The following is an 18,400-nucleotide window of genomic DNA, read 5'->3' as shown; positions in this document are numbered from 1 at the left end:
AAATGTGCTCTTAGTAATCAAAGGAGAGAATTAAGATGATGATGAAACTTAACTGGAGGGAGTGCTGGATGATGAAACTTAGCAAAATGAAATAATTGTCACATGGCATTAAAATATTTGAATGCACCTTAGTTGCATCCTCATCGTTATTTTGATTTCCTTGTTATGTTTCGCACCATACGGGGTAATATTACTATTTTGTCTATTTGACACTAATGTCCATCATGCCTGTCAGCATTTAAAACTGGGATTGCCTGCTTGTATAAAAGCGATTGTATTTGGCAAAATGGCCAAGATAAAATGGAGAAAAAAAGAAGAAAAAAAAACAGAGGAGCTGTGCCTTCGTCACGCACAGCTTTGGGAGGGAGAAATAGAGGAGTGTTGAAAAGTAAACTGGTCCCTGGATCACAGCAAATATAGGCAGACTTTGAAGTACAGATCAATGCGCCTTTTTCTCTGCCATCCTGGAAATTGAGAAGCTCACCATGCAGCAATCAAAAGCCAGAGAGGAGAAGACATCACCTAAGCAAACTTCTTATGATCATTTAGGCCACTGACATCATTGTGTATAATACAGAAAATACTTTTTCACCTCTTTTATCTTGTCTAGAGTTTTTATTTTTCTGCAACTTTTTCCATTTCTTCTAAAATGTTTGTTATTGAGGACATTCTTGTAAATAATATAAAAATTCCTCTGTCCTATATTCTTTGCACATTTCTCCAATTCTTATTTATGATTATTCAACATTTTTCCTATTATTTATTTATCCTCAAAAACGTCCTTACTAAAGCCGCACCTTTAACCCGGTGGGCCACTGAAACTAACTTATTTTCCCCTTAGGGGATGATTAAGTTGATCTAATTTACATATTAATAATTGTATGATTATAGAAGCTTACTTGCTCATTTCCTCCACTGATTAGGTGGTGGATCAGCCTCTCTCTTTTTCCACCATCTTCTCTGCTTAAAACACTCTTAGGCTCGCTAAAGCTCCTCCTCAGTACTCCTAACATTGTTTTACTGTTGGAGCTCTCTTAAGGCCTTGGACTCTGAATAACTTTTATCTTACTGAGGTACAATTCTAAGAAAAAGCTTAGAATCCAGGACTTTTTTTTATATAAAATGGTGTCACTAAAGAGCTAGTTTTAGTTTTATTATTAGGATTCTTTGTGAATACGGACACAGATTCCCAACTCGGACTTTGACGGGTTCACTCCAACACTTGAATCTGCATTGAGATCAGGCTGTTTCTTTACAGTTGCTGTCCTGCTTGAAGGTGAAACTCTGACCCAGAGAGCCATCACTAAACCATGATGCTGCTGGTTTGTGGCAAACTATAAACAGAACTTCTTAAAAACTTCTTCCAAAATTGCTTGCCGCATGACAATTTCTCCCACCTGAACCATGGTTTTCTGCAGATCCCCCAGAGTAACCAGGGTCCTATTGGCTGCTTTTCTGATCAATTCTCTCCTTGCCTGCCCTGTCATATTTAGGTGACCTTTGAGGGCAATTGGTCTAATTTACATAATTCCCTGTAGAATAAAGGAGTCTGAATACATATGCATGCCACACCATTCAGATTCTTATTTGTAAGAAACATTTGAAGCCATGTACCATTTTACTTTTACTTTACAACTGTGCTCTAATTTGTAGTGGTGTATAAAAAAATCTGAATAAAAATCACAATAAATCACATTTAGGAGGTTCTAATGGGACCAAATGTGAAAAAGACCAGGGGGACAGTCTCCCTATAATAGCTCCTCTCTCTGAGTAACAGTTCAAAGTTGCTGCCTGTGATGAATCTGATTGTTATTCAAAGAGCAGACAGCAACTTTTGTGGGCCAACTTTATCAGCATCCCACGTACGAAATTACATCGAACCTATGATAATGAGCTAACATCGGTTCAAGGGGAGCTGTTAAAAGACTCGAGACCAGAGTGATCCTTGCTCAGTAAGGTCAGATCACAATCAGATCAAATCAGTGAACCCTTTTAGGATTTATTTTCACTTGGGAACAAAGCTCTGCAAAAATCATTCACAATAAAAGTACGTCTGGGAACACTCTCAGCCTCAATCTAACTCCCAAATGAGTGTTTTCACTGTAATCTGTCTCACGCCATCTAACTGCGGCGCTCCGATTCCTCTGTACCTTGCTGTTGCCAGGCTCATGCAGGTCTCCATTACTCTGCCTGAACTTCTCCTGCAGCGTCTCAGCCAGCTGGCACAACAGGAAACCATTGTCTAACAACCGATCCATGAAGCTCTCAGCGGTGATTTCCAGACCTGAGGCGGGGGGACACATAAAGACAAGCAGACAGTCCAACACCATAAATCCATCAAAGGCGCGCTCGTTTAAAATATGCGCGGCGCAGAAGAAATAAAATTCAATCTCCTGTTCATTCCTGAACCTGATGTAATGCTTCAACTCTCCAAAACCGCTTTAATGATCAAACACCTCGGTGTTGCTGCTGGGTTTGTGGCAATCTCCTCGGGAGGCCGGAGTTTTAAAATATAAATTGGGAAGAATTTGGGGGGATTCCTGGTAATCAGCGATGGATGGAGCAGAGGAAGGCGTGTGAAAGGGGGCCATCCGCTTGCCCATAATAAAGCCTTATTATCCTGCGCAGTTGCACATACATATTGATGATCAACATGTGGCGTCCACTTGACTGACTTCCAGAGGACCATACTTTTGTGGTTAGGTCATTGTGAAATAGGAGGTGGTGGCAGGGTTTGGGGGTAGGAGGCGGGGGGGTGTCGATGGAAAGAAACTGGAGAGATTTCTTTTTTAATCCCATTTCTGTTTCTTATAAGAGGAGGGGTTGGGGGTTCCAAGCTTAATGGGTTCCAAATGTTGCAGCTGAGGCCAAAGAAAGAGCCATTGAAATCTTGAGTGATTTTCTGCAAGTTGCTGTCTTACGCTTATGCTCTGCGTTCGGCCCCTTGCTGCGTTGAGCGACATATACAGCCACAGAGCCCTGATAAACGTATTTAAACTTAAACCGATCGTCCCACTTGTCCAAAACTCATAAAAACAAACTAAATAGTTTTGTGCTGTGTATGCTGTATAAACACATTCATGCTGTTGCTTCTTAAAAACCAGCTTGGTTTGCCACCTCCAGGTCTCTGGATCAGCTGGTTCCAGAGCAAACAGACTGCCGGAGATAACAGGGGTGCTTCCCACAAGCCGGAATCTGATACAGGAGCTCATCCTGCTCGCGGTACAAGTTAGAAATGACTGTTTATACTCTGGAGGACGTCCCTTGGAGAAACACCCACTTATTAAACAGCTACACACAGCTCCAAGACAAACATTGTTTCAGTAACTGAATATTATCTGGACGGTTCCGGTCAGACGTTTACATACACTCGTCATGGCCGTGAATGTCATGTTAATTCAGGGTTTTTCATGATGCGTTTAAACTGTTATTTTTACAAGTTTACGGGATTACTCAACCGCTCTGTGGATTCTCTATCTAATTATGAATGGAGGCTCAAATATCTGCATACACCTTCACTAATGTTTGTTTGAACACTCCTGAGCAAATTTCAACTCAATCACATACGTTCTATAGCCATTAATAAAGTCCTGGTATAATTCTGGCTGGATATTTGGCCCCTCCTTTTAATGGAGTTGGTATGATAACTGGTTTGGGTGCCGGGCCATGTCTTAACCACCCAGCAGTCTACTAATACCCAGTTTACCCAACTTTCACAGTCTTTGTTTTCATTTTCGTCTTCGTCATCCCATCACCCTCATCCCTACTTTTATAATCATTCTTCATTCACTCCTCTTTACTCCAGGTTGAATCTGGGGGGGTCCTAGGTGGGCTCAGGAAAAGAGGTTTCCTGAAGACTGCACCCTGACACTGGGTCTCCTCCTCCCAAACCATCAAGTCGCTCCAGATGACCAATCCGCACATCTAATCCATCCATCCCGTCGACCCCTTCCCTCAACAAACCCTAAAACCCATCTTTGGTCCTTGCTAGAGAATCAGAATTGGTGAAGGTCAAATGGTTTGTTTCCTGGCACAGGCACAGCTTTTAAACCCAATCCAAACAAATCCAAAATTTCTTCCGGGTTAAGACCAGATCCATTTCAAACAGGTTCTGAGTCCAAGCTTTAACCAGCAAGCTGTTTATTTGCGATGAACTTGACAAATTTGTGGGCAGTCCAAGACCTATGTTAATCCAGCAACTTTTTGCAATGTCCCAATAGCACCGGCAGTGAAATGAGCCCTTTGCATGGTGCTTCCACCACCATGCTTGGTGTCTGAAATGGCCTTTTTAGGTTTCTAAGCCTTGACTTGTCTCTTTAAACAGACCTCTTGTCAGAGCAGCCAAGTGGCATAACAGTTGTCTTGTCTGACTGCAGGACTTATGGCGATTGGGATATGGCAGCTGATCCTTATATCCAAGAAAATTTTCTCCCAAGGGAGACTACCGTAATAAAGACACTTTGGGTTTTCTCCAGATAGTCAGCGACAAATTTCACTTTTACTTTAAGGTGTTGGAACAGACACTTCCTTCTTGGTTGGTACTCTCTAAGTCCACGCTAATTTAAACTGGCTTCATAGTAGACGGCGACACTGGGGTTTCAGAACGTTTTAGTTTATGGCAAGTTGGAGTCTTGGTGATCACTCAGTTGTTCCTGACCATCCAGGTAGCTTTCCTTTCTTCTAAGGGCAACAGGCAGAATCATATGGTTCAAATTTGAAAATATATTTTGCAGTTCTAACAGGACAGGGGTTCCAAATGCACTATAGAAGGTGTTGAGATGGAGCGACCAGGTTAAGCTTCTTGAATAACCCTGGCATTCACCCCATTTAAAATATCTGAACTTTGCATGCTATTTGCTTGTTTGAATATATCTGAGGGATTTGTTCATTGTTGTTGTAGTGACTGCTAGTAGCAATGTACTGTCTTGATGTATGAGGCCAAATTGGATTTTGAAGTCCAACTTTCAAAGTTTTAATCATTACTTTCAATAATATTTTTTTTTAGTATTTCTGACTAGGAAGTTCTGGGCACAAAGAGAACACTACATAAATCCAAGTTCAAGGCACTAGGGTCTTGCTTTTAAAAACTCAGTGAAGCTGTATTGTATCATAGTACAACCATGAAAAAAGACGGAATCATATCCATCCATGCATACAGATGATGAGTGTATTTAAACTTTTGACTGGAACAGTGCCCACTGTTGCCACGTGCTTGCCCAGGATGAGGAATTGCTTTATCCAATTGTCTGGTTCTGGGGATGGCAGCTCCTGCTCTCAACAGTCGGTTTCCTGTATGGTTTAGATGTTTCCCTGCTTAAACACCCTGACTTAAACAGCCACATCATCTACAGGCTCCTGCAGAACATGGTGACAGATAGAAGAGCTAATTAAATGATCTGAATCAGGCGCTGGGACATGGACACATCTACAATCAGAACATTAGCTCACCTCTACATTTTATAGACAACTTCTCACAAATGAGTATTTTACAATCAACCTAATCTGGCTGGGTTGTATGATAATTGCATTGAAATGGACTGTGTGCAGTTCAACTGGATTGTGTCATCATCTCTTGGACACTAAATCAGTCATTTGGGTTTCCACCTTTGTGTATTTAAATTGTCTTCTGTTTTCTTCAGTGTTCAGTCATTATTTTCCCAGTGTTTTTCTTGTGTTTCGTTTTTATAGTCTGGTTTGTACTCCTTTTTTAGTTTTACAATTGGTGGATGCTTTTGTGCTCTGTTTTTAATGGCTTCTGGTTTCCTTTCGTTGTCTTATGAAGTTATTTTGTCATTTCCAGTATTTCTCTCTTAGTACCTCGGTCCATGTTTCCCCTCAACTGCTCCATAGTCACTTAAACAATCACATGAATTTAGCTCCCTCCCTCTCTATACGTACTCAACCTGATTTCTCAGTCTTTGACCTGCCCATCTACCTGTCACCACTTTGATTAACCTTTGTGTCTCCTCCAGTTTTCTAAGTCCTGTTTTCTTCAATGACTATACCACTGAACTATGTTTGTGCCTGACTCCTGTTCTTGGGTACACAACACGAAAATTTGATTGTTTGAAAAGATAATCTGACTGGGTTGGATTATATACAACTAGATGCTGTTTAGAACTGCTTGTTTGATAAAGTACTTTTAAGTAGACTTTTCCATGACCTTGAGTTATACATATATGAAATAAACTGAACAAATTTTTAAACTGAGAACTAAAAACCTTGTGATCTTTTTTAAGCATTACAAAAATGTACACTTTTTATGATTTTTGTACAGCTTCTGAAGCCAATCAAGATCTTAAAGAAGAACAAAAATTTGACATCTTAAAGTTTACTTATGCTCCTCTAATTTCATTCAGATTAGATTAGGGAGTTGAATGTATTCACCTCTGACTTCACCGTTTAGAAACCAAACAGCAGCACAGAACCTCCTATGCTCCTTATTCTTCACTAGTGGCTCGGCATTACTTAAGAAAAGTTAATGATGTCCATTATTCTTTTAAGGTAATCTATAGAACACTGAATCAGGGTCACAGTTTGACTTGAAAATGGGTTTGCAATGAGGCTAAGATTGATTCAAGCTCCCTGTAGAAGTGTTTACATCAGCAGTACCACCTAAATTATGTTAAAGACAAGATGAGGAGCTTTGCAGGGTTTTCTTTGCAGCAGGACTGCATTCAGAAGTCAGTCTTTTGAATAAATTAGCAAAACAGCAAAATATGTGGAAAGTTTGTGTCCAAATAAAGTCAGAACTATGGACAAAATTAAATGTGAAACATGCAGATATGATCATAATTCTGACTGGGTTCACGTCACCCTGATGCTGAATAATCCCACAAATATTTTATTTACTGAAATTTCCTCTGCAGTTATACTTCAGGATAATATGAGTATTAATGATTTTTGAGGCTTACCGAGAATATTACTGAGCCACAGGGCGAGGTCTTCCTTCATGGGCAACAGGCTGGCTTCATGTCGACTAGAGAGCCATTGGTGGTACTGCTGCATGTCTGTCAGCCCAGGACCGCAGGGCTGCTTTGGGCTCAGCGAGCTGCACATGGTTCCCTACTGACAGCCTGAAGTAAACAGTAAGGACCAAAGACGATTAGATGAAAGGTTAAATCAAGTCAATGAGTCAAAACGGCATAAAACAACACCTGTAGGGGACACTTTTTTAAATGTTAATTGAATGGAATATGAGGTTAATTAAGGCACATAAAACTTTTCTGTGATGGCACTGGATCTGTAAAACACCATCCACACAATCTGGCTCCCCTGGTTGAGATATCTAAAGCTGCCTGAAATAAATGCATCGTCTATTGCAGTAGTATAATCTAAAATAATAGAAGAATCCAACATTGCCAACCTAACCATTCCTAGAAAATAATCCTATGATGACTGAAACATTTTTAAATGTTTACTTAAATAACATATACAAACTTTGTAGGAACTTTAATTTAGCCCACAATTACTTGGGGTATAAATACCCCATGACACAGAAGCTCAGTTCTCAAAGCCAAGCTTAAAAATAAGACGGACGAGATCATGTCATTAAAGTAAGCCAGAGGTCTATTATCTAAATCAGGAAAGGGCTGCAAGATAATGGCTACTTTTAATATACAGTACTTGTGCACATCTACAAGTCCTGTGTGTCACAGTTCCAGTAGCAAACAGGACTTGAAAACAAACCATGTTTTTCTACGTGCCATGCAAAGAAAATGTGGAGGATGAGTGAAAAAAAAAACTCTTTTATGATAGAGAGCTTAATGTGAGGTTATGTTGTTGCAACAAAAACAAATGGTGTTGCTTGTTACAGATTTTCAACAGGGTTGCCAGTATTTATGCAGGCTGCCATAAGTTTTCAAATTTAAAAGCATTATTTTCAGCTCAGAATATTAAGTTCAGCTTACTCTTTCACAGACTGAATGCCTTGTGAATAAATGCTTTTTACCAGGCAATCAAGACATTTACATCTGTTAGGACATGCACTGTAAAAGCAATGAAAATGTTCCTGGGTTCAAAGATCCAAATACCGCCCCAAAAGTGAAGCATATTTATTATTTCTCCATCGGTTTTAGCCTTATCAGGTTGGAGATCGATCATGAATTTGCTTTTGCTGAACATCTCAGTAAAGATTAGAACTTTAATTTTGGGGGAGGGGGGGGGGGCACACATATCAAACTTTATTTTTTATTCCTTCATTTTGTTCAACCTTTTTGGTGCTTATAACATCGCTAGCGTACAACTTCTCAACCAAAATCATCTGTTGTGTTGCAAAATACTAAAGACACTTTATCTTGCATAACATGATCAATTTTCCCAAAGATGGTGCCAAATCTGTAGAAATTCACTCCATGTGTTGCAGCAATATCCTGTCCCAGTCATTATCACTATGTGGATTTTGCTTAAGCTGGATGGGTACCGATTGGGCCTTGCCTCACATTGGGGTTCTTGTATTGAACCTACCTGGTTTGACTAAACAAAAGCTATGTTTGCAGTTTTGCACCCTATGCAGGCTTTTAAATATCAGCTTTTAAATATCAAAAAAATTTAATTAAGAAAAGCAGTCAATGAAAACCTGGACTATTGTTATTTTGAGATAAGCATTGCTTCAGACATGCTCAGGATCTTCTTCCTTTGAATTTTTGTGTCATTATGCCTAGTTTATCCCCACCTCATAATGCAGGATTACACTGTATTTGATTGACTTGATTGACTTGATAGTATATTCCAGTCATTGTCCGTATGGCAAGTCTTTTACACTGTTATTTTGTGGGTCTGAAGCTGAAAAGCTTCCAAGCTATTACTACAGAGCATTTAGACAAAGGCTTGTTTTTCAGCTGTCACTCTTTTTTCCAGTTCACTAGCATTTAGCTTTGGAGACGTTTTCTGTCTTCTCCACTATCCTCCTCACTCTATGCTGTGGCAAGATAAAAATGTTCCCCCAGTTCCAGTTATTTCATACATTTTTTTAATTTTCACCCCGACTATGGGCAGATTTGGGCCAGTAACTTTTTCTCTTTTATCAATCTCCAGCCTAAGTAGAAACACACATCCGCCTTACTTGAATGGCATGTTCATTGGTCTTTCCCATTTTGAGAAGTGGCTTAGAATAATTAGCTGCAGTGTCATATTTATAACCAAGGGAAACAGGACACCACAGATTACTGATTAAAAGTTCTACAACCCTCGATTACAAAAAAGGAACGTGTTAGATGCTTCACTAAAATGTATTTCAAAGTCATAACCAAGAATACCAATAACCTTGGCACCTGTGATTTTGCCAAAAGCAATTATTCCTTAATATAAAATTTGTCCTCCCAGGAATAATGTTCTCAAGAGCAAGAATGGAATATTATGTCAACATGTCTCTATGTCTAGTATATATTTTTTTATTACATACTATTATTAATTGCATTTTACAACATATACATTGTGGTGTTCCAGCTATTATAAATTATTTGAGATCTGGTTCAAACAATTAACATTCTGACTTCTGAGAAGTTCTACAGTGTCAAAATACAGCTGTCAATCAAGCAAATTTTCCTAAAAGGAGGAAAAGAAATTATAACAACTCCAGTCTGACTACTTTCATCCTCAAAGTTGAATCCCGGTGTGGATTACACCGACCTGGATGCATGAGACAGTAGCATTCCTTTTGCTTTCTTCATCAGCCAGCAGATACTTTCATGGCAGCTGGACTCATACAATAGCGGTTTTATTAAGCTAACAAAGAGCTCTTTGAGTATTCCCTGCCACCAATAATGGAGTCTATTACACCGTCTGTCTTAATCCAGTACAGTCGACACAGCAGCAGTGTTTACGCGGATCGATTGCATTCGGCATCGGTAATAAGGCTGATATTTAAAAATCATTCCATTTAAAGCTGATGTCATTGAAATATAAGACAGTTCTCACATCTGTTTCCAGTGCCTAGTTTGCTGTGTGGGCTATAATGGCAAAATCATTCTGTTTTCGGTCAGCTGTCTCCTTTAATGGTGCTGCCTCCAAAGAGTGGGCAACCGTCAAAGCAAATAGCCCCCAGATGTAAGCAGGGGAAGAAACCGCAAAGTTTAGGCTGTGATTGTCTCTCTGAAGTACACCGAACAATATTGTGATTCTGACTGACGGCAGACAACCTCCTACTGTATTAGTACCTGCATCACTAGACTAGACTTTTTTTCTCTCAAAGCTTTCATTTTTGTTTCTGACTCTGCTGATTAAGTTAATGGAAGCTTGAATAAGAGCTTTATTTTTGTTTTTTTTATTAAATCCAGCAGGTGAATTTCAAAGGATTTCCCTAAAGTTTTCATGCAGACTGGAAGATCGCACATGCCTGCTGCGTGACACGCAAAAAGCGGCAGCGTATCTGATGCAAATTAAGTATAAAGAAACATTAATTTGAACCAGGAAGCATGAATACCATAAACAAACAGTTCATGACGCGTAGCGGCTGGAAACGTGTGCTGACTGCAGAGGGAGACTAACACAACAAGAAGCCGTGAAACATCTCAAGGTTCCTCCGCAGCTCGCTGTAACATAATCACACCGCCATGAAAAAAGTAGACATCAAAACTTTGGAGTCTGAGCGAGGTCGTCATAGCTCAACAAGGATGACACCTTCTCGCGGCATGCACACACCAAACTCCGGGGCTCAGCACTCACACACATGTGCGACATTCCTATGGGGTGTGTGGACGACTGAAACACACACACACACAAAATTCACTGGAGACTTCAGGTGCCGCGTGTGAATATGCATTATTTTACATATCGTTTTGATTTAACTTGGCTCTAGCATGCGATGTTTCGAATGAACAGCGAAGAATTCTCTGGTCACTGCAGCCCTGGCTCTGTGTTTAGGGTCAGCGTCCAGCTGGGAATTGAACCTTCGCTTCTTCTTCTAATAGCTCTTACCTGATCCTCCTGATCCAAGCATGTTTGACGGCGCAGATGGTGTGTTCAGGGCGCGGTACAATTCACAGTGGCCTTTGCACACATGCAAAAAAGTTTTATTTTGAGCTCACCAACAAGATATGCAATCTAAATAGAAACTGCTCTAGCTACTCTTCCATATAGGACAGATGCTTGAAGTGCACAATTAATAGCTGTCCTTTTAACTTGTTCCCCTACCTGAGCTGTGGATGTCTGCAGCTCCTCCAGAGTTACCATGATTATTGATCTTGAAACCAGGTGTGAGGATGGTTATGTCTTGATGGGATTGCAACGCACTAAACTCATTCCCTTTTCAGAGGATGGATTGAACAGTTCTTTGTGTGATTTCAAAGCTCTGAATAAAGCCAAACTTTGCCTGAAAATACTCCACAGCATCATGAATGACCTGCCTGCTCTGTTTCTCGCTGTTCCTGATGTTTACTGATATTCTGAAATAAACTTTCTCAGGTTTATTTGTTTTGAAAAATGAAAACCACACATAATTTTCCTTTCACTTGACATTTATCATCTCTTAGTGTTGATCACCAACATAAAATCCCAACGAAGCACATTGAAGTTTGTGGTTGAATCGCGACAAAAGTGCAATGGGTATGTGTGCTTTTGCAAGGCACTATAAAGGCACTGTACAAAAAAGTTATTAGTTTGACCTAAGACTCCGTGTTTTGTACAGCAACTGTGATATTTATGAGAAGATATGAGTAAACATGATTCCCAAGGGAACGTTGTTAGACATACTTCGTGCTTCACACCACACTGTGACTTGGACTGTTCGACCTCAGAACCGAAAGTCACCACTCTGCTACGAGACGCGTTTCATCTGCTGAACGTGCAAATGTCTTTTTCACACTTCAGGTCAGCCTTATGTTTGACGTCGCGGGAGGCGTTCCAACTAACATATATATTTAAATGCACATTTTGTGATCCTGGAGGGCCCCTCCGGACTTCCACAAGGTCATCAAAAGATGTCACTGTTGTTGCAGATTGCTGCAGGAAAGGCATATAGATAGGAATTCCGACTGCATAGTACATCAATTAGAAAACACAAAAGTGCCTCTGTGCTGTCAGCTCACACTGGCTTCCTATTCTTCATCCTCCACACCAGTAAACGTATCCAGAAGCGGAATTACTCACTTAACCATGAGAGTTCTGCAAAGTTTCCACGGGAGATAAGTTATATGCTTGCACAAACCAGATTATAACAGCTGTTGCAGATACTCATTGCAGGGCAAACTCTCCTGCAGAAAATGTGACCAGAAACTGAATTTTCTGATTCTGGTCTCTCATTTTATTCTGACTCTCTGTTAGGATGCAATGATTTCAGAATAATCAACAACGTTGGTGCCACTGAGCTATTCCAATCTCAGTAATAGGTTTATTCAACATTATATGTATCCAAAATTCCCATATAAGCAAAATGCATTAAAAAAAAGTATAATCACTCACATTCAGTTAAAAGCTTTGATGTTGCTCGTGGTCTTTTTAGCACCCTGCAAAAATATTATGTTGGAAATCCAATTGCAACATGACTTTTTAAGTCGTCTCTGTCTTTACAAGCCTCACAAATAAAAAAGAGCCACAAGAGTCAATTTGCCAGTCTGGAAATAAGATCAAGAGTGAACGCCTAATGACTTCTGTCTGAAATTCAGCTGAACGCTCACTAATTAAAAGGCTGCCGCCAAAGAAGAAGAAAAAAAGTAATATTCTGAGTAACCCGAGATGCCTCTCATTCCATCAGAGGAGTGAAGGAAAAGAGAAGCAATATCTTTCAATTAAGAGTAAGGAAATACTTAACCTAACTTTTTAGCTCGAATATATAGGCTAATTCATAATAACTTTAGTAATTATTTCAAAAAATATCAAATGGAAGAATCGATCTGACATAATCAAAGGCTCACCCTTCAGCTCACTCGTCCTGTGAGCTGCTGAATCCCCGCTTTCATGCTCCTCCGACGCACAGGTTAGTCTCCAGAACACTGAGGTAATGTGGACCGGGGAGGTCCGTCTTGGAGCGCATTGCACGAAGATCTGACAGACAAACACAAACACTCACAGCACGCTGCTCCTGTTGCTGCTCTGCTCCTGCTGCGGAGGATGATGATGATGGGAGGGAAGTTTGATCCAGCTGGCCGTGCCTCCCTCCTCCTGTTGCCTTCATGTGAAAGTGTGAGACTACAATTACGTTATCAAATGCTTTTAGGTAAAACAATAAACTTCTATGAATAAACTTCTGTGCGAATAGTACATCTCAGGCGTAATTGTTAATATTATTATGATGATCATGAAATAAACAGATGTTGTTAACTGACTTATCTTTAAGATGGTGTAGCCAGTTTATGGAATGTGGTACAAATAAACGTATGCAGGTTTAAATGCCTGTAAAAAAAAAAAAAAAAAAAAAAAAAAAAAAAAATAAAAAGGCCTACAGTTTTGAAACGCGGGGAGATCCGAATTTTTGGAACCTTGTGGTGCGTTCGAGTCGTCACGGAAATCGGGAGGAGATCTTGGAGTGACGTCACACCCGAGTCCGGCGCGTTCTAGTTGCAAGTCGGAAAAGCAGTGGTATTTGCTGGTTGTTTTACCGCAAATACGTGGCAGTAACAACGCGTGTACCCCATTTAACTTCTTCAGATACGGCCAGAAAAGTTTCACAAGGTGAGTAATCTGAGTTACCAATATTGTTCGCCTCTGACGTTCACGTTTTGTGCACGGCAGCCATATTGGATCATTGGATCATCATTCCACAGATCTGAACTCTCACTTCTGAGACAAACCCAGCACATCATTAAATGCACAGCCAGCCATATTGGATACGACGAGGCACTGATTTCAAAGTCCCTTCTTATTTTATTTCTGACTGGAAACTTTGCAAAGTTCAAAAAACATTTGCATTACATGGACAGCAGCCATATTAAATACTGAACTCCTACATCGGGAACCTCTGACTGTCCTGACTGGACTCCCACTTGTAGGAGTTTACGTATACTTATAAAATCCAAGTTTTGAATAAACATACAACACACCCTATGCACAAGTGGGAAAAAAAACCCAGAGTGGTTTATGTTTTGGTGTTAACAACTAAATACAAGACAAAAATAAAATATAATGCCCTTGTTATTTTTTAAAAGTAAAATGTTCATGAATATATATATATATATATATATATATATATATATATATATATATATATATATATATATATATATATATATATATATATATATAATTTTGTTATTAGGCTACCTTCAAAGAAAAGGGGCCGTACCACTCTTGCACTCATGGGTTGTGTAATTGGTATGTGGTCTTTCTAAAAAAAAAAAATTGCTCGGGTGTTTTCTTCACTTTTCATATCTGCAGCAGGTGAGAGACTTCAGGCTTCAGAAACCTTTGTTTTTTTTTCCCAGCGGAGGAATCAGAAATCCGACTCCCGAGTTTAAAGAGAACGCACCATCATTCCTGACCTCCAATCTTATTTTGCCGTCCACTGGAGTCTTTTATTTTGAAGGGCCAAAGGTTGGGTAGTCCAGTACGCATGCGCGTTGGCAAACCCCACACAAATACAAACGGAAGACCCGGGGCACCGGAAAGAAAGTAGAGACAAGTGAGTCGACAGCAGCAAAAACGTGATATTAATTGTCTTTTTCTGTTTTTATGGCAACATTTTAGCTGGTAGAGCAACGCGTCTTTGTTAAAATAGGGTTTATTTTTTGTTCCCGCGACGAGTCTGTTTGACATATTCAAACAGACTCGTCGCTAACTCACCGACTTTCTGGGACTTCATGCTTTGGGGGTGAATGCTGAATGTGTGTTTGCCCCCATCAGGGAAGACCTGTGAATGCGGACAGCGCCACATGGAGGCCGTGCTGAGAAACGTGGCCTCCACCGTGGAGCTGCTGGCCGTGGCTGCCCACAGCGACGTGGTGAGTGAGTGGGACGAGCAGACGGCGGGCCGGGCCTTTCACTGGGCCCGCTACTGCGAGCACATCTACAGCAGGTTCCACAGCAACCACGTCATAAGAGGAGTCCTGGAGAAGCAGCTGCAGCTCACCAGCCGTGGCTTGAAGGAGGCGCTTCCTGAACACAGGCGCGGTGACCCTGTGGGATCTGGGCCGCTGCCAGAACCTGCTGCTCCTCCGGCTCCTCGGCAACCCCGCGCTGCCCGTCTCCTTCCTGAAGATGCTCTTTGAAACGAGGCGCTCCGCCGGCGTCACAGACGGCGACTACGACGACGTCAGAGGCCTCTGCGGCCGGCTCGTCCAGTACAAGTCCGCCTGTAAGCTCCTGCGCCATCTCCCGGGCCCGCCTGCTCTTGGTGCTGATGCTGAGGTTCAGGGAGAGATGCTGATGGAGAGGCTGGAGTCGGCGCTGAGCCGGAGCGGCGATGCGCGCCGGGCCGAAGACCTTCTGAGCTCTGTCCTTCAGGAACTTGACGGCGCAGCACCGGGTTTGTGTCCAGTCATCGCTGCAGCTCTGCTGACCACGGCAGGCTCAGCTGCACAAACTGCTGCGCAGGACTTTCTCCTGGACTGGCTGCAGAGTCGGCACGGCGTGCTGCAGCGCGTGTGCTCCGGGCTGCCGTCCCGGCTTCTCGCCGACTTGGCAAAAAGGCACCGGAAATTTAGAGACGCGTTCTGCAGGTTGCTAAAAAAGTGGGCCTCGGAGATGGAGTACGGGATAAGCGGCGGGGAATGGGTTCACGCTGCTGCCGACCCCTCGGTGTCCTTCCAGAAGATGACTCAGCACTTTTTGACCCTGTTTGAGGCCTGTCCCTCTCTGAGGACAGAAACCGAGGATGAGCTCAGGGCCCTGAAGGTCTCCGATGGGGGCTTTGACGTCAGGGGTCTGAGTGTGTGGGGAGACCTCCTGTTCGCCTTGAGCCCGTAACGCTCAGGCTTCTGGTTCCTTTAGAACAGGGGTGTCAAGCTCCGGTCCTCGAGGGCCGGTGTCCTGAAACTTTTAGAGGTTCCCTGGTACCACACACCTGAATCAAATGGCACAATTAGCTCCTCAGTATGCAGTCAGGTTCTTCAGAGTCCTGCTAATTACCTGATTATTTGACTCAGGCGTGTCAGACCAGGGAGACATCTAAAAGTTGCAGGACACCGGCCCTTGAGGACTGGACTTTGACACCTGTGCTTTAGAACTTTAAAACGTCACCAAAAACTTCACGGGTGATTGTTCGCTCAATAATCTGTGTGCCAGATCTCTTATGGTGCTCAATAAATAAACTGTGACACTGTTGGAAGGCAACTAATGATCAACAATGATACACAGTTGGTCATATTGACGGTGCCATCATAACTGTTGCACTTGTTTATTCCTACTTTTATATTAACATACATATATTATTTATACTTGTATATGCTACTGAATGTAGTTTCATACTAATAGGCAACATTTAAGAACTTTTATAAAGTGGAATCGAACTATTTAGCAATAAATAAAAAATCTCAGCAAGTGTATATTGTTTTTATACAGCTCTGCATTTAATCAAGGCGTGACATCAGGATTAGTACAGAACAGTTTTATGTACGGTTTCAATCAAAAGTGCTAATATTGCAGTCAAAAGGCAGGTTTTTGTGACCATGATGAAAAATGTGCTAACATATTCCTTAATTTGACACATAATATACAACAACAATGGAAAAAAATCTAAACAGTGTTTGAGGGCAAATGTAAAAAAATAAAAAGTTGCAAAACCAGCAATAAACGCACACAACCTTGAACTGATTCACTTTCTATAATCCAACGCCAAACGGCAACACTGGTGGAAGTGAAGGACCTTCTAGAAAGCGCTGGCTGTGACCAATTATGCTGGATTCTCCTTATGTTCACCTACCACACCCCCCACACCCCCTACAAAAATATATCCTGATCTGTTTAAAACCTCATGGTAGAATCTGTCATGAAGGTGTGGCCACACATTTCCCCCTGTACTGAGATCGCTGCTTTGTGATGGTCAACCCAAAACATTGACTTAAGCCACTCTTAACCTAATTTGGCGGTATTCTTAGGGTCATCGTCCAGTTTGGGGAACCCGTTGGGGTCCAAGCTTTAACTTCCAGGCTAACGTTTTAACATGTTGCGTCGATATTTTCCAAACAAACTTATTTGCTCGTAATGGCATCTATAGTCGTGAAGTGCACCAGTCCCTTTTAGACCACATGACGCTGCCATCCCTGTGCTTCTTAGTTAATTTTCCTCCCTATTGCAAGTGATGGCTATTATGGCCAAACACTTCAGTTCTACCTCCGCTGGACCACAGGATCATGTCTCCAAAAATTTTAAGGTGTCTTGATGTCAGCACGTGTCAGTTTGCAAGCTGTCATCAGATTATCTTTATGTTGCTTTTGAAATAATGGCTCCTTTCTTGCTGAGTGGGGTTGGTAGAGGACTCCTTTCACTGTGGATAATGAGAAATAAGTCTTTTGCACAGATTTTGCAACAAAATTTGCTTTTCCCTGGGTGTGTTTGAGGTGCAAACCTCTCCCCTGGCCGAACAGCTCTGTCTTTATAGTTGCTTATTATTGTTTAAACAGATCAATCTGGTATCTCCAGGTTTCTGATATATCACAGTTTTCGTCCTGATTTTTATTTATTTATTTCTGCTGATTTCGTCACACAGGAAGCAGTGGTTTGGTGCTGCTATGAAATGCATCCATATGTGTGTTTCTATTTAGCTCAGATGTACTGAATTTAACCTGTTGGGGTACCTGGATTCCAAACTTGTTTAAAGGCAAAAATCTTTGTGTTTGTTCATGTCTAACCTTGACAAAATAAAATGAAAAACTAATTCTAAAACAAGTTTTTCCTTCTCATCGGGCATTTAGCAAATAGAAATATTTTTTTTAATCATAGCTGACCTAGAACAGGGAAACTTTAGTCAGATTTAATTTTAGACAGCGAGAAAAATAAATAGATAAAACTATTGGTATTGTTATGCAACAGAAATCATGACCAGATTTGTGGCTGCAAATGTACCCCCACACACTTTCAGAAGCCCTAAAAAGTCATCTGAAAAAAATAACAAGTACCCATTTTTAAACAGACTACTTCTCCACATCAAGTATGCGGTTATACTCAGTACATTAGAATATGCATTTGTCAGATTAAAAGTACCTTCTTAAAATACCAACCTTCAAGTAGGTATTAAACAAACATTCCATTGAGCTCACATTTCTGTATTTAAAATGTATATTTTTTATTGGTCTGATGTACATTTCTGATCTTAAATGTCACGTTTTCATTATCTGTAAGCAGAAAATCATGATTAAAAAAAAGGTTTGAATATATAATTAGGGTTTGGTGTAGATATGACACTAGCTCATCCCTTGAGTTTTAGGCACAAAATTCAAAGAAAGCTTTCTTATTCTTTTGGAACTGAGATGATTTATGTGAAAATGCAAAAGTTGGGACCTAAATCCAATAGAGAATCTGGGGCTTTACT

The 18,400-nt window shown here is 41.0% G+C and overlaps 2 protein-coding genes across 3 annotated transcripts; one reads left to right on the top strand and one right to left on the bottom strand.

Annotated features, from left to right (window-relative positions):
* Positions 1-1,879: 1,879 nt before the first annotated feature.
* Positions 1,880-13,342, bottom strand: LOC118560164 (growth arrest-specific protein 2-like). 2 transcript variants are annotated; one of them, XM_036130929.1, is made up of 3 exons: positions 13,007-13,342; positions 6,915-7,076; positions 1,880-2,284 (listed from the first exon to the last, which is right to left on the bottom strand). In XM_036130929.1, the coding sequence occupies exons 2-3, from the start codon at positions 7,057-7,059 to the stop codon at positions 2,037-2,039; spliced, it is 393 nt and encodes a 130-aa protein (XP_035986822.1). In that variant the 5' UTR covers positions 7,060-7,076; positions 13,007-13,342; the 3' UTR covers positions 1,880-2,036. The 2 variants fall into 2 exon arrangements, with proteins under 2 accessions (XP_035986822.1, XP_035986821.1); XM_036130928.1 differs by having other exon boundaries at positions 1,894-2,284; positions 12,852-13,084.
* Positions 13,343-13,444: 102 nt separating this feature from the next.
* LOC105938535 (FA complementation group F) lies at positions 13,445-16,801 on the top strand. Its single transcript, XM_036130927.1, is given in 5 exon segments — positions 13,445-13,608; positions 14,311-14,554; positions 14,776-15,035; positions 15,037-15,855; positions 16,089-16,801. Coding segments are annotated over 2 exon segments (1,032 nt in total). The 5' UTR covers positions 13,445-13,608; positions 14,311-14,554; positions 14,776-14,804; the 3' UTR covers positions 15,838-15,855; positions 16,089-16,801.
* Positions 16,802-18,400: the final 1,599 nt, after the last annotated feature.

This window comes from Fundulus heteroclitus, unplaced genomic scaffold (genome assembly GCF_011125445.2).
Source record: "Fundulus heteroclitus isolate FHET01 unplaced genomic scaffold, MU-UCD_Fhet_4.1 scaffold_394, whole genome shotgun sequence".
Lineage (NCBI taxonomy): Eukaryota > Metazoa > Chordata > Actinopteri > Cyprinodontiformes > Fundulidae > Fundulus > Fundulus heteroclitus.
Note: the sequence above shows the minus strand (reverse complement) of the source record. Positions and strands in the feature narration are given on the sequence as shown.

Bases quoted from the DNA above. Each gene is read 5' to 3' on its own strand.
- LOC118560164 (XM_036130929.1), bottom strand. From the start codon at position 7,059: ATGTGCAGCTCGCTGAGCCCAAAGCAGCCCTGCGGTCCTGGGCTGACA. The intron at 2,285-6,914 runs GTAAGCCTCAAA...CCCCCGCCTCAG, and splicing joins GTGGCTCAGTAATATTCTCG to GTCTGGAAATCACCGCTGAG.